The 15,037-nt window shown below is 44.9% G+C and overlaps 1 protein-coding gene across 2 annotated transcripts in view; it reads right to left on the reverse strand.

The window, feature by feature from the left end:
- The window catches only part of ATP6V0A4 (ATPase H+ transporting V0 subunit a4), a 57,911-nt gene that overhangs the window by 11,068 nt on the left and 31,806 nt on the right, over positions 1-15,037 (reverse strand). For both annotated transcript variants that reach the window (XM_016189135.2, XM_060196654.1), the window contains exons 14-17: positions 14,164-14,257; positions 10,201-10,319; positions 8,994-9,210; positions 3,280-3,381 (exon numbers count right to left, since the gene is read on the reverse strand). In XM_016189135.2, the coding sequence (XP_016044621.2) occupies positions 3,280-3,381; positions 8,994-9,210; positions 10,201-10,319; positions 14,164-14,257 (532 nt within the window). The remainder of the gene's footprint in view (positions 1-3,279; positions 3,382-8,993; positions 9,211-10,200; positions 10,320-14,163; positions 14,258-15,037) is intronic.

A 15,037-nucleotide genomic window follows, 5' to 3' on the forward strand; every position in this document is an offset into this window, starting at 1 on the left:
CTGAGAGCACATTATCATATGCACAAGGACTAGGATTCAAGCCCCTGGTCCCCACCTGCTGGGGGGAAGCTTCATGGGAAGTGGAGCAGTGCTGCAGGTGTCTCTCCTCTATATCTTTCCCTTCTCTCTCTCTCTCTATTTCATTGTCTATAAAAAAGAAAAATGAAGACAATAATGGCCACAGGGAGCAGTGGAGTCATGGTGTAGGCTCTGAGGGAGGGATGGAGGAGGAAGAAGTGGAGGAGCCTTTTCAAAATTTATAAATCAAGAGGCCGGGTGGTGGTGCACCTGGTTGAGAGTGCACATTACAGTGTGCAAGGACCCAGGTTCAAGCCCCTGGTCCCCACCTGCAGGAGGAAAGCTTCACAAGTGGTAAAGCAATGTCACAGGTGTCTCTCTCCCTCCCTGTATTCCCCTCCCCATTCAATTTCTCTTTGTCCTATCAAAATAGATAAAATTACATTTAAAAAATTTAATTATAAACCAAAGCAAGCAATTCCTAAGTGAAATGTGTTCTAGCCTCCTATCTCAAATCAACCCTTCTAATAACTTGGGAATTAGACTCAAGTCCAAAGCTCATGCCAGCAACACAGCTGCCCTGGCCATGTTCCTCAGATAGAAAAAAGCCCCAGGACTCTAACGAGAGGCCCCAGGAACCAGCCAAGGAAGGACCATGCACACCCCACCCCTTGCCAACCAACAACACAGTTCTCCTGGTCCCCAGTGTCCCAGGATGCTCCCCCAGGATGGCTGGCTAAGAAAACCTTCCCTCCCACCTCAGCTTCTCACCACCTCACCAAACCTCAAGAAGCATTCTTTGCTTTGTCTTCCAATTTATTTCTACCCTACATACACTCTATTTCAGACAGGCTTTCTGACAGGAAATAGTGAGCAGAGAAGATATGGAAACAGTGCGCCACCTAGGGGGCAACACCTTAACTGCAGCCTTGTCACTTATGGGTAACTCAATTCAACCATTTCTTTGTACCAACATCTGACAAGGATTTCTGGAAAAGAGAATTCAGTCTACAACCATGTGGGAAATACAACTTCAGCATGTGGGTCCGGAGGGAAGCAGAGATAAATCATCTCCAGCATCATCAGGTGTTATTTCTTTTTAAAAAATATTTATTCCCGGGAGTCGGGCTGTAGCGCAGCGGGTTAAGTGCAGGTGGCGCAAAGCACAAGGACCGGCATAAGGATCCCGGTTGGAACCCCGGCTCCCCACCTGCAGGGGAGTTGCTTCACAGGCGGTGAAGCAGGTCTGCAGGTGTCTATCTTTCTCTCCTCCTCTCTGTCTTCCCCTCCTCTCTCCATTTCTCTCTGTCCTATCCAACAACGACAACAACAATAATAACTACAAGAATAAAACAACAAGGGCAACAAAAGGGAATAAATAAAATAAATAAATAAAAATTTAAATATATATATATTTATTCCCTTTTGTTGCCCTTGTTTTATTGTTGTAGTTATTATTGTTGTTACTGACGTCATTGTTGTTGGATAGGACTGAGAGAAATGGAGAGAGGAGGGGGAGACAGAGAGGGAAAGAGAAAGAAAAACACCAGCAGATCTGCTTCACCACTTGCGGGCGAATCGACTCCCCTGCAGGTGGGAAGCTTGGGGCTTGAGCCGGGATTCTTATGCTGGCCCTTGCGCTTTTCACCACATGCGCTTAACCCGCTGTGCTACTGCTCCCAGAACTTTATTTTTAAAATTTTTTTATTTAAGAAAGGATTAATTAACAAAACCATAGGGTAGGAGGGGTACAACTCCACACAATTCCCACCACCCAATCTCCATATCCCACCCCCTCCCCTGATAGCTTTCCCATTTTCCATCTCTCTGGGAGCATGGACCCAGGGTCATTGTGGGTTGCAGAAGGTAGAAGGTCTGGCTTCTGTAACTGCTTTCCAGAACTTTTTTTTTTTTAACCAGAATGCTGCTCATCTCTGGATTAAAATGGTGTGGGGAATTGAGCCTAGGACTTTGGAGCCTCAGGCATGAGAGTCTCTTTGCATAACCAACATGCTATCTCCTCCTGCCCAGACTTAGACCAACATTACACTCTTCTTCACCTTCTGAGTAAGTCTAGGAGTTGGTGGGAACTGATGTTTGGCCCCAAGAGGAAGAAAACCAACTGGTTTTGAATTGCTGTAGCTTACAATAGAGGGAATGGGCATACAGAACTCTGGTGGTGGGAAAGGTGCAAGTTGTACCCATTATCTTGTAATTTTGTAAATCAATATTAAATCACTAATAATAATTTTTTTAAAAAGACCTGGCTAAAATAAACAAACAAAAAGGTTAAGTCATTTAAAGAGAGACGGAGAGACCCAGAGCATCACTCTAGCATGTGTGGTGCTAGGGACTGAACTCAGGACTTGACTTAGGCAAGTCCTACACTCTAACCCACTGAGCCACTCGCATGGCCACAGAATGGATGAATTTGAATCTTTCTACCATGCTTGTTTTTTACAAAAGTCTCTATCATAATATAGTAAAGGTGCACAACTTGTGGCAAAAAAATAAATAAAATAGCTGAAAAAAACAATTTTCAATATTCACTATTCATTGACAAACTAACAGCAGAGAAATCAGCTTACTTTCAGCTAATAAATCCACCATGTTTAAATCCTTAAGTACTACCAGACACAGTCCATACACACAGCCCAAGCCAAGCTGACTGGACAAATGATATAAACAGTCCTAGTAGGATATAACACCAGAATAAGAGGACCTCAAAGATAGACTGGTAAAATAGCTCACTGCTTTGCCATGTATGAATTAGGTTTGAGCCTGGCCTCCACTGTACTAGAGGAAGGCCGCACTGTGGTTGGTCTCTTTCACTCTCTCTCTCTCATTCTCCCTCTCTCAAATAAAAAATAAACAAAAACATCAAGGAAAGTAAAATTCTCCGGAGCAAGATGTACTAACTCATCAATACTTTGCCCTTGTCCTTCAGGCCTCTGGGACCCCCCACATTCTCTCTTAAAATCTGGGCTTCTTGGGGGTTGGGTGTTGGTCCACTGGGCTGAGCAGATGTGTTACCATATGCAAGACTTGAACTTGGGTAGACGCTTCATGAGAAGTGAAGCAGTGCTATCAGTGTGTGTGTGTGTCTCCCTCTCTGTAAGCCCTTTCCCTCTTGATATCTCTGTCTCTACCCTATAAACAAACAATAAATAAAATGTTTAAAGAATAAAACAAAACAGGCTGCTCTTCCCAAGGAGTTCACAGTCCTGTCCAGGTGAATGAATTAAAACTCCAGGCTCTTACCTGTGACTTCCGGTGCTGGGTTCTAAGAATGAACGGCTTGATCAGAAGCATCCAGGGCACAGAAACCAATGCCATGACAACAAAGAAACTCTGGACTTCTTGCTGCAAGACCAAAACAGGAAGATCGGGTCACTTTCAGGTGAGCATGGGCACAGCTTCCATGCAAAGCAGATGGTGATGGGTGATTTTAGTTCTGCAGCATCATAGGAGAGGGGAAGTATCTCAGTGAGGCCATTTCACTTCCAGTCCACCACACGGAGAGAAGGGTTGGCTCACCCACGCCTTCTCTAAGCACGTGCATTCATACGGTCAGTACCCCTACAGTGTCTGCAGCCAGCCATTTGTATTCATGAAAGTATTCAGGAGATACATCAGAAAGGCAACTTCTTTCAGCTGGGCGCACATGTTACCATGCACTGGGACATCGGTTCAAGCTCTCATTCCCTCCATGCAGCTGGGAAGCCTCATGAGTGATGAGGCAGGTCTGCAGGTGTCTCTCTCTCTCTCTCTATCTCTCCATCCCTCCAGCTCCCCTCTCAAGTTCTCTCTAGTCTATAAGAAAAGAAAAAGGGGGGGCTGGGCAGCGGTGCACTGGGTTAAGTGTGCATAGTACAAAGTGCAAGGATCCTGGTTCAAGCCCCCAGCTGCCCAACTGTGGTGGTGGTGGGGGGGTCACTTCACAAGTGGTGAAGCAGGTCTACAGGTATCTCTGTTTTTCTCCCTTTCTAGCTCCTCCACCCCTACGTCAATTTCTGTCTGTCCTATTCAGAAGAAGAAGAAGAAGAAGAAAAAGAAGAAGAAGAAGAAGAAGAAGAAGAAGAAGAAGAAGAAGAAGAAGAAGAAGAAGAAGAAGAAGAAGAAGAAGAAGAAGAAGAAGAAGAAGAAGAAGAAGTGGAAAAATGGCCACCAGGAGCAGTGGATTTATAACGCTGACACCAAGCTTCAGTGATAACTCTGAAAGTAAAAGGCCTCAGTGACATTACGTCACAAACATGATCTCAGCCAGTAGATATGTGGATGAATTACCCAGTATGTTCTCTAATATTTATTCTGTAATTGATCTTATTTGACTTTTATTGGGTAGAATAGAGAGAAATTGAGGGGCGGGAGAGGCTGAGAGGGAGGGAGTCTGAGAGACACCTGCTGCCTTGCTTCACCTCTAGTAAAGCTTCCCCCTTCCACACCACAGGTGGGAACAGGGCCTTGAACCCAGGCTCTTGTGCATGGTAATGCATGGGCTCTACAGGGTACGTTGCCTTGTTTCTATTGCAATTTTTTAAAGGTTAATTTTATTTATTTTGAGAGACAGAAGCCAGAGCACCCCACCGCTCCATCATATGCTGTGCTGAGAATAAAATTCATGGGACCTCAAGCACGCAAGTCCTGCGCTCCACCTGCTATGCCACTTCCCCACCCTGAGACTCTCTCTCCTGTTCTCGCTTCAAGGCGTTTGGGATGAGACATCTGTGGTTTCTCCGTCTCTGTGGAAACCCAGGTGCCGCCCTATCCGGGTTCCTATGTCCTTCCACATGCCCACAACCCCACCCTGTCATTAAACAGTCACTGGTCACCAGTCTCAAGGAGTGACCCAGATTGATATGCAATTGCGAAAAGAACCTCCTGGGGCCAAATGGTGGCACATCTGGTTAAGTGCTCACATTACAGTGTGCGAGGACCCAGGTTCAAGCCCCCAGTTCTCACCTGCAGAGGGAAAGCTTCACAAGAACTCCAGGTGTCTGTCTATCTCTCTACCTCTCCCTCCCTTCTCAATTTCTCTATCTTTGTCCAACAATAAAGAAATAATTATTTTTAAAAATTTCATCAGAAGAACCTCCTCAGCTGTTAAGAATTCATCTTGGCTTCATCTTGGATGAAAGTTGAAGGAATTCTGTAAGGCGAGAAAAGCCACAAAGAGGATGATGGATGTGGGATGGTCTCATTCAGAGGTGGAATTTAAGAAACAAGGGCAGAAAGGGAAAACACAAAGTAAAACTTGGACTGGGTTTGGTGAATTGCACCGGAGAAAAGGACTCTGGGAAGGGAAGACAGGGAGATGAGTGCGGGAGGCTCTGGGGTCCTGGGGCTTTTTGATGGAAAAGGACCTCAGCTGGGGCTGAGAGTGTTTTTGCAGACACTACCATGGAGACACTGTACTCACGTGTCACAACTGTACTGTAAACCACTGAACAGCAGCCCCATAAAATGTCATAAAAAAAACAAATAAATAGGGAGTCGGGTGATAGTGCAGTGGGTTAAGCGCACATAGCGCAAAGCGTAAGAACCAGCGTAAGGAACCCAGTTCAAGCCCCAGCTCCCCACCTGCAGGGGAGTCGCTTCACAAGTGGTGAAGCAGATCTGCAGGTGTCTATCTTTCTCTCCCCCTCTGTCTTCCCCTCCTCTTTCCATTTCTGTCTGTGCTACCCAACAATGGCAACAATATCAGTAACAACAACAATAACTACGACAACAATAAAAACAACAAGGGCAACAAAAGGAAGTTAATTAATTAATTTAAAAATATTTAAATAAATAAATAAACCAGGAGACTTGGAAGGCTTAGTCCTAGCTGCTGTGAAGGAGAGGGAAAAAGGACTCATACTGATTTATCATCCCAATTGTAACAAGACTGACCCCAATAACAAGGGATTCCTTTCTACCTCTTTCTACCTCAAGGGATTCTTATCTGCTCAAGAAAGGGAGGGAAGGACATAGTCACACACTGGACATTCCAGCCTTCCGACCCTTAGCACAAAACAACCCCATTGTTCTCTGCTCGCTCTTACCCTCTCCCTCTTCTCTCTCTGCCCCCAAAGTTTTCCCTAGGGCACTGTACCTGCATGATTTCTGTTCCCCACAGGCTCTTTTTATTCCTTTCTTCCTTTATTCTTTATTTTACTTTTTTTTTTTTAGCTAGAGAGTAAGAGACAAAGAGGGAGGAGGAGACAGAGAGAGAGAAAGGGAGCTGTCACAGCACTTGTTAAGTTCTCCTACCCCCCCACCACCACCACCACCATGCAAGAACTCTCAAGTGCTGATAATAGGATCGAACCCTGGTCCTTGCACACGGGAATGTGTGTATTCTGCTGGGTGCCCTCTCTGTCTACTTTTTTCCTCTTTATTTGGGGATTAATGTTTTACATTTGACAGTAAATACAACACTTTGTACATGCTTAACATTATTCAGTTTTCCACATAACAATCCAACCCCCACTAGGTCCTCTGCCATCCTGTTCCAGGACCTGAACCCTTCCCCCACCACCACCACCCACCCCAGAGTCTTTTACTTTGGTGCAGTACACCAGCTCCAGTCCAGGTTCTGTTTTCTCTTCTGACCTTGTTTTTCAGCTTCAGCCTGTGAGTGAGATCATCCCATATTCATCCTTCTGTTTCTACCTTATTTCACTTAATGTGATTTCTTCAAGCTCCATTCAAGCTCTCTATTTTTATGCAAGACTCTTGATCCTTGGAATGTCCAAAGCAAATGAACACACACACACATATGGGGCTGGTGTGCATGTTGTCATGCATGTTATAATCATACTCTCCATGTGTCATGTATGTGTCTGTCTTCTGTCTTCCCCTCCTCTCTCCATTTCTCTTTGTCCTATTTGGCAACAACAACAATAGCAATAGCAACAATAATAATAACCACAACAATGATAAAAACACCAAAGGCAACAAAAAAGGAAAATAAATTAATAAATAAATAAAACATTAAAACAAAAAAGAAAAAAATTAAATTAGATTTAATGACATGGGCTCTTCTGCAGTGAAAACCAACCTTCAAACAGCATTGCCAAGTCAACCACTGGGAGTGAGAGGCCAGAAGAAAAAGACAATTCATTCCACCAATGAATTACTTACGGTGAGCGGGGGGGGGGGGGGGGGGGGTGAGGGCATGCTGCGCTGCATCTGGTTAAGTACCTTACAGTGCACAGGGAATGGTGGTTAAAGCTTTCAGTCCCCACCTGCAGAGAGAAAGCTTCACAAGTGGTGAAGCAGAACTGAAGGTATCTCTCTGTCTCTCTGTCTCTCTCTCTCTCTAGCTCCCCCTCACCTCTAAATTCTCTCCATCTCTATCCAATAATAAAAATAAATCAAAATACTTTTGAAAAAAAAGAATTACTTTTGGAGCTATTGTTATCTCCGGCTCCCACAAACATGTATATTTTTTTCAAATAAAATATTAAGTCAGTGATGAGGCTGGAAGAATTGAAGAACCAGAAGAAGTCAGAAAGACAGTAACCTCCAACTGCGAAGAGAGATTGTCTGTGGTCATTGTTTACTATTTAAATAAAATAAAAAATTTAAAAAGCAGCCTGGGGCCAGGAGACAGCTCATTAAAGAGGAGGGCACATGCCTTACCATATGCAGGGACTGGGTTGAAGTCCTCATGGCATCAAGCCCCCAGCGATAATCCTGGTGTCATTTTAAAAATTCTACTATGTGCACTTAACCAGGTGCACCACCACCTGACCCTAAAATATATATATAATTAGAAAAGAGTAGATGTCTTCAACCAGAGTCAGAACGGAGCCTGAGTTTGGTTCACTGGTCTCCAGAAACCCACTCTCCATGGGAACACAGAAGGACTCTTCTTGACGCCAATTTCTTCCTCATGAACTTTCAGTGGAGTTTAATTTCAGAATAAGAGTCTTCATTTCTCAGGGGCTACTGAGAGCATTAGCAGCTCCATGCCCATCAACAGGAAGGATTTTTTTTTCTTTTGTTCTAAGTCATTTTCATCCCCACATGAATCACTTCTGCCTTGCATGACCCTCAGGAAAGACTAGAGAGACCCCCCCCCATCACTGCCCAGCACACCTCAGCCATCTAACAAGAACCTGCTGAGGACACCTGGAGAGCCGGATGGTGGTGCACCTGGTAGATCACACACCTCACCTAGTGCAAGGACCCAGGTTCAAGCCCTGTTCTCCACCTGCAGGGGGGAAGCTTCACAAGTGATGAAACAGAGCTGCAGGTATCTCTATGTCCCTCTACCTCTCTATCTTTACCTCCCTCTTAATTTCTCTCAGTCTCTCTAGCTCTATCCAAAATAATTTTATCACCACCAGCTTTTATCACCACAGGACTCAGCGCCAGTGCCATGAATCCACTGCTCCTAACAGCCATTATTTCCTTTTTTTTTTTTGCCTCCAGGGTTATTGTTGGGACTCGGTGCCTGCACCATGAATCCACTGCTCCTGGAGGACATCCCCCAACTTTTTTGTTGTTGTTGCCCTTGTTGTTGTAGCCTTGTTGTGGTTATTATTGTTGATGTCATTCATTGTTGGATAGGACAGGAGAAATGGAGAGAGGAGGGGAAGACAGAGAGAGGGAGAGAAAGACAGACACCTGCAGACCTGCTTCACCGCCTGTGAAGTGACTCCTCTACAGGTGGGGAGCCGGGGGCTCGAACCTGAATCCTTATGCCGGTCCTTGTGCTTTGTGCCACTTGCGCTTAACCCGCTGCACTACTGCCCGACCCCCCATTTTTTCCTTTTTTTCTTCTTTCTATTTTAGTTGATAAAGACAGAGAAAAATTGAGAGAGGGAGAGAGAAAGAGAGACACCAGCAGACCCACATCCTTTCAAATGGAACTACGTGTGCACTTAACCAGGTGCGCCACTGACTGGCCACTAATAAGTACAAACAAAAGGTCAAGAGCCTGCTCTCTCCAGTGTCTTCGAGGCCGACAGAGGCAGCCCGCGTACCTGGTGTGTGTACAGTGGTGCGTTGGCCTGGTCCTCGTAGTTGAAGAGGAACATGTTGATGAAGTGGATGAGGATGCTCGGGGCATACTGGGACACGTGGACGTCAAAGTAGCACCATTTGAAGATGATCATGAAGACCAGGTAGCCAAACAGGCACAGGATGAAAAACATCTCGGGGATAAATTGCAGAACGATGTTGAGGAAATTTCTGAAGTATCTGTGAGGGGAGAGCAAGTTAAGTCTGTATGCTTCCCAAAGCATACAATGGTTACTTATTCATTTAAAAAATACGTATGTATTATTTGTTTGGTTTTATATTATTTATTATTGTGGTAAGACAGAGAGAAACTGAGAGGGGAGCAGTAGCCATTTCTGGCAAAACAGCCCAGTCTGACTGACGCCAGCAGGTGCAGGGAAGGAAGCTGGTGGCCTGCCTGTGACTCTGTCAGCATGTCCCTGCTGCCCTCTATATGGCCACGTGTTGGGACTATATGGAAGCCTGATAGAGCTTAGGGAGAACCACCCCCATCCTTGGATGGAGGTCTGAGAAGATACCCTCTTGGTTAGTCTCTCTCAACCGAGGTGAGCAAAAGGGGGGAAACTCAGACTTGGTTCTTTCCTTCTTGACTCTCAGGCCCACAGAAACCCCAATACTTCCCTCCATTAACTGCAGGCCACATGGCCACAGATTCACTTATTCAAAGTCACCTTCTGATCACAGAAGAACACACCTTATCACACATTCCATCATACACCCCAGACCCCAGACAAGAGAAATGCCAAACTATATGGCTTTTTGATATCCATCTTCTCTCTGTCTCACCCTACGGGTTTAACCCCTATGCTTCTCTCAAATACCTTTGGATAATTAAGTTGCTTGCATCATGGAGAATAACTGTCTTGTATCTCATCAATTCCTGTCATACCAGCCCCCTACCTTAGGGGCATGCCGACCGTTAAGAAACCTGTAATTTCTGACATATTTCAGTAATATCCCTTCGTTTGTTTTTCTATTTAACTCATGTCCACCTTGCTAATAAACGAGTTCTGAGTTCTGAGTTACACACTGAGGAGCTCCCTGGTGTCTTTTACTTCGTGTCACCCCTGTCGTGAGCGAGAAAGAACCAGTCTGTTACCTTTCCCCTGGAGATCACCCCGCCAGATATCCGACAGCCATGCTCCCTGCAGAGCACATGGGGACACTTACACATGATTGAAGAGGCCGAGGATGACACCGAAAACCATCTGCACAATCCCCAGGATCACTGACATCTTCATCTTATAAGAGTTCAAGAATGTGAGCTTGTTGGAAGCCAGATTCCAGATCTGGGCGGGGAGAAACATGGAAGATGGGGTCAGGGGCTCTGCCACAGCACTCCTCCCTCCCAAGCACGGCACACTGGGAGCCCCATTTTCAAATTTCAAGGCAGGGCTGGGAAGATAGCAGAGTGATGATGCAAAAAGACTTTCATGCCTGAGGCATCAAAGGTTCAATCCCCAGCACCACCAGAAGCCAGAGCTGAACAGTGCTCTGGTAAAAACAAACAACAAGAGAATGTGGGGCTGCAGCTGGGCATCGCACCTGACTAAGTGCACATCTTACCATGTGCAAGGACCCGGGTTGAAGTCCCTGACGCCCACCTATGGGGGGGGGGGAAGCTTCACAAGTGGTGAAGCAGATTTGCAGATGTCTCTGTCTTCCTCTCTATCTCTGCCTTCTCCCTCAATTTCTCTGTCCCGTCAAATAAAAGGAAGGAAAAGGAGAAGAAGGAGGAGGAGAAGAGATAAGAGAGAGATAGAAAAAGACAGAAAGAAAGAAAGAAAGAAAGAAAGAAAGAAAGAAAGAAAGAAAGAAAGAAAGAAAGAGGAAAAAAAGACAGACTGGTCCAGGAGGTGGCATAGTGGATAAAAGCATTGGACTCTCAAACATAAGGTCCTGAGTACAAACCCAGCGGCACATCTACCAGAGTGAATGTCTGGTTCTCTCTCCCCCTATCTTCCTGACTAATAAATAAAAATATTTAAGAAAGAAAGGAGGGAAGAAGAGAGGATAAAAGGATGGGGCTGGAGAGATAGCATAATTGTTATGCAAAAAGACTATCATGCCTAAGGCACCCAAGGTTCTCAGCACCATCATAAACCAGGATTGAGCAGTGCTCTGATTAAAAAAAAAAAAATTAAAAGATTAAAAAAACAACAAATATATATATATATATCTGAAATATATATATATCACTGAACTAAAAAATGCTTCTGTTTAAGTGTCAGGCACAAGCCAAGCTCTTGACAAGGCTGCATCTCTAATTCTAACAAAAATGCTATACAATAGACACGGTATTTCCATTTCACAGCCCAAGGAGTGGAGGGTATAACGGCTTATATACCCATCTAGGAAGAAATGATTTACTGGGGCATCTCTCCTATCTGACTCTTCTCTGGGTGTCTCATGGGTAGATATTCTTTATGAATCTGAACAAATAAAATTATTTTTAAAAGACAAAGAAAGTGAAAAATACTAGGGGAAAACTGATCTTCACCATTCAGCTTCCCTCCCACCCTCACATTTTTTTATTTTTCTAACTGGGAGGTGGAGGTGGGTGTTGCAGATGACAAAATTGTACGCACAGGAAAGAAAGACCCCAGGTCCCTCAGCTCTGAATAAGGGGGGTGAGGTGACCCTGGGGGGAGGGGGCAGAACCATGTAGAATCCCGGGCTGTGAAAGGACATCAGAGGACAGAAATCAGGGAGAGCTCAGAGTCAGCACCAAGGAAGGGCACCAAGACCTGAATATCAGTCCCCACAGGACTAATCATGAAACTCCTGAAACCCAGGGTTGGAAAGCCACTATTCCTGCGTGGCAAGTCTAAACACTCAATCTCTGGGTGGTGCTTTCTGGCTTTTACAAAAAGAAGAAGAAGAAAAAAAAAAAAACAGGAGGTGAGGCTGATGGTAGGGAGACCCAAAAATTAAAGAGGAGAGAACCTATGAGATAGGAGGGGCCAGGGAGCTAATTTTAGAGTCAGTGTGTTTATCCTTCACTGCCCTCAGTGAAAACCACAGTCTCGCCCACAGAAAGAACCTAGAAGATTTTTCTGGAAGCTTGTGAAGTTAAGGACCAGCCTGTTCAGGCTCACTTGGAGCACAAGACCGCCACCTGGTGGTAAACAAGGTCACTGCTCCATCGTGTGTGTAATTTCGTGAGTTAAGTAGGCAAGTTTGCACAAGGAACCACCTTTGCTTTGCCTAACTCAAATTCAACTGAGATAGATATGCAAATAAAAGTCATCATATACAATTAAAAATAGCCTTTATGGGGCCTGGGAGGTGGTACAGTGGATAAAGCACTGAACTCTGCAGCCTGAGGTCCCAAGTTCAACCCTCAACATCACATGTGCCAGGGGGATTCTCTCTCTCTCTCTCTCTCTATCTCTCTCTCCCCATACCCTTCTCTCATAAGCAAACAATTCAATCCTTAATGTCATGTGATACGATAAAGCAAAATCAACAGCAAATGCATGGTTTGCTTGTTTGTTTTTTAGGAAGAAGAGAAATGTTGCCCTTCTTTCTGCCAGAATATGCAGAAACAGCAACATAATTAGGTTGCTAAATTGTTTATCTAAGATGTTTACTTTCCAAGCAACTGAGAGTAAAAGCAAACACCAGGGCTAGGTAGCTGAGCGCACACGTTACCAAGCCTGAGGACCTGGGTCTGAGTCAGTCCCCACCTGCACAGAGGACACTTCTCACGCAGCGCTGCAGATGTCTCTCTTTCTCCCTCTCTATCTCTGCCTTCCATCTCAGTTTCTCTACCTTTAGCTAATAAAAATGAGCCGACTACTGTGATTGGACGGGGAGGGTGGGTTTGGTAGGTAGAAGACAAGATTTGCATGCATGAGGCCCTGGGTTCAATTCCTGGCACCACCTATACAAGAGCAATGCTGTGGTCTTTCTCATCAGATAAATCTTGGGCTGGGGAGACAGCATAATGGTTAGGCAAACAACTTTTAAACCTGAAGCTCTCAGCTCCCAAGTTCAATCCCCAGCACCACCATAAGCCAGAACCGAGCAGTGCTCTGTTAAAAAAAAGCAAAAAATAAAATAAGGGAGGGTCCGGGCAGGGGCATACCCAGTTGAATGCATATATTACCAGGCATAAGGACCCAGGTTTGAACCCCCACGCCCCCATCCCCACCTGCAGCAGGAAGAGGGGATGGGGGGGTGGGAGTTCAAACCTGGGTCTCCTCTATTTCTCCCTCCCTTCTCAATTTCTATCTGTCCTATCAAAAAGAAAAAAAGAAAAACAATGGCTACCAGGAGCAGTGGATTTGTAGTACAGGCACTGAACTCCAGCGATAACCCTAGTGGCAATTTTTTTAAAATTTTATTTATTTATTTATTTATTCCCTTTTGTTGCCCTTGTTGTTTTTATTGTAGTTATTATTGATGTTGTTGTTGGATAAGACAGAGAGAAGTGGAGAGAGGAAGAGAAGACAGAGAGGGGGAGAGAAAGATAGACACCTGCAGACCTGCTTCACCACTTGTGAAGTGACCCCCCTGCAGGTGGGGAGCCGGGGGCTCTAACTGGGATCCTTACGCCGGTTCTTGCGCCTTGCACTATCTGCAGCTTAACCCACTGTGCTACCGCCCGACTCCCCCTTGTGGCAATTTTAAAAGTAATAAAAAAAAATAAAATAAGGAAGGAAAAAATAAATCTAGAAAGGAAAAAGGCGAGGAGAAAGAGAGAAGGAAGGATGGATGGATGGAAGGAAGGAAGGATGGATTCACTAACTACCAGGGGTGAAGTTGATGAAGCCAGAAAAATAGCTCACTTAGATAGTGAGCTGATTTGCCATGTTGTGACCCAGGTTCAAGTCCAACCCTCAATGCAGTGAAGGAAGCTTTGGTGCTGTGATATCTCTCTCTCTCTCTCTCTCTCTCTCTCTCTCTCTCTCTCTGCCTCTCTGTCTCAAAAAAAGGAAAGCATAAAGGTTCAGGCAGGACATCTGACCTCACTCCAACAAAGTGTGTCACAGAAACCTCAGCACATGTCACCTGATCCGATCTCAACTTCAGTTTGTCGATTTCACAGGTTTTGACACTTTCTCCCCAAAGATCTCCTCAGTGAGTCATTCCACACAGTCATGATTCATGCCAAGGAAAGGTGGTTACCGGGTCGATTCCAAATGGGTACGGCTTCCCCGAGTAGACTCCTGGGGTGGCGGGGTCCAGCTGTAAGTATGCGTTTGCTTCCAGCACGTGCTCACTAGAGAGGAAGAGAGGAGAAACACAGGACATTTTATCAGTCAGTGACCAGCAGTGATTCTATCAGTCTATCAGACCCAGTGTCTATCAGTGATTCTATCAGTGTCTATCAATGATTCTATCAGTCTATCAGACCCAGTGTCTATCAGTGATTCTATCAGTGAGTCTATCAGCGAGTCTATCAGTGTCTATCAGTGATTCTATCAGTCTATCAGACCCAGTGTCTATCAGTGATTCTATCAGTGTCTATCAATGATTCTATCAGTCTATCAGACCCAGTGTTTATCAGTGATTCTATCAGTGAGCCTATCAGTGAGTCTATCAGTGTCTATCAGTGATTCTATCAGTCTATCAGACCCAGTGTCTATCAGTGATTCTATCAGTGTCTATCAATGATTCTATCAGTCTATCAGACCCAGTGTCTATCAGTGAGTCTATCAGTGATTCTCAATGATTCTATCAGTGATTCTATCAATGATTCTATCAGTCTATCAGACCCAGTGTCTATCAGTGAGTCTATCAGTGATTCTATCAGTGACTATCAGTGATTCTATCAGTCTAACAGACCCAGTGACCCGGCGGAAGTAGAACAAATGCCACAGGGGGCCACCAGTCATGAGACTGCAAGGTAGTCAAAACCCAACTCAGCTTTACTCACCAATTTGGCCCATTCAACTACTCTTTTAAACAGATTATTGTTGTTGTTGTTATTATTAGGAGGAGGAGAAAGGGGAGAGAAAGAGATATCCAGAGCACCATCCTGGCACATGGGTATTAGAGT

This window comes from Erinaceus europaeus, chromosome 8 (assembly GCF_950295315.1).
Source record: "Erinaceus europaeus chromosome 8, mEriEur2.1, whole genome shotgun sequence".
Classification (NCBI taxonomy): Eukaryota; Metazoa; Chordata; class Mammalia; order Eulipotyphla; family Erinaceidae; genus Erinaceus; species Erinaceus europaeus.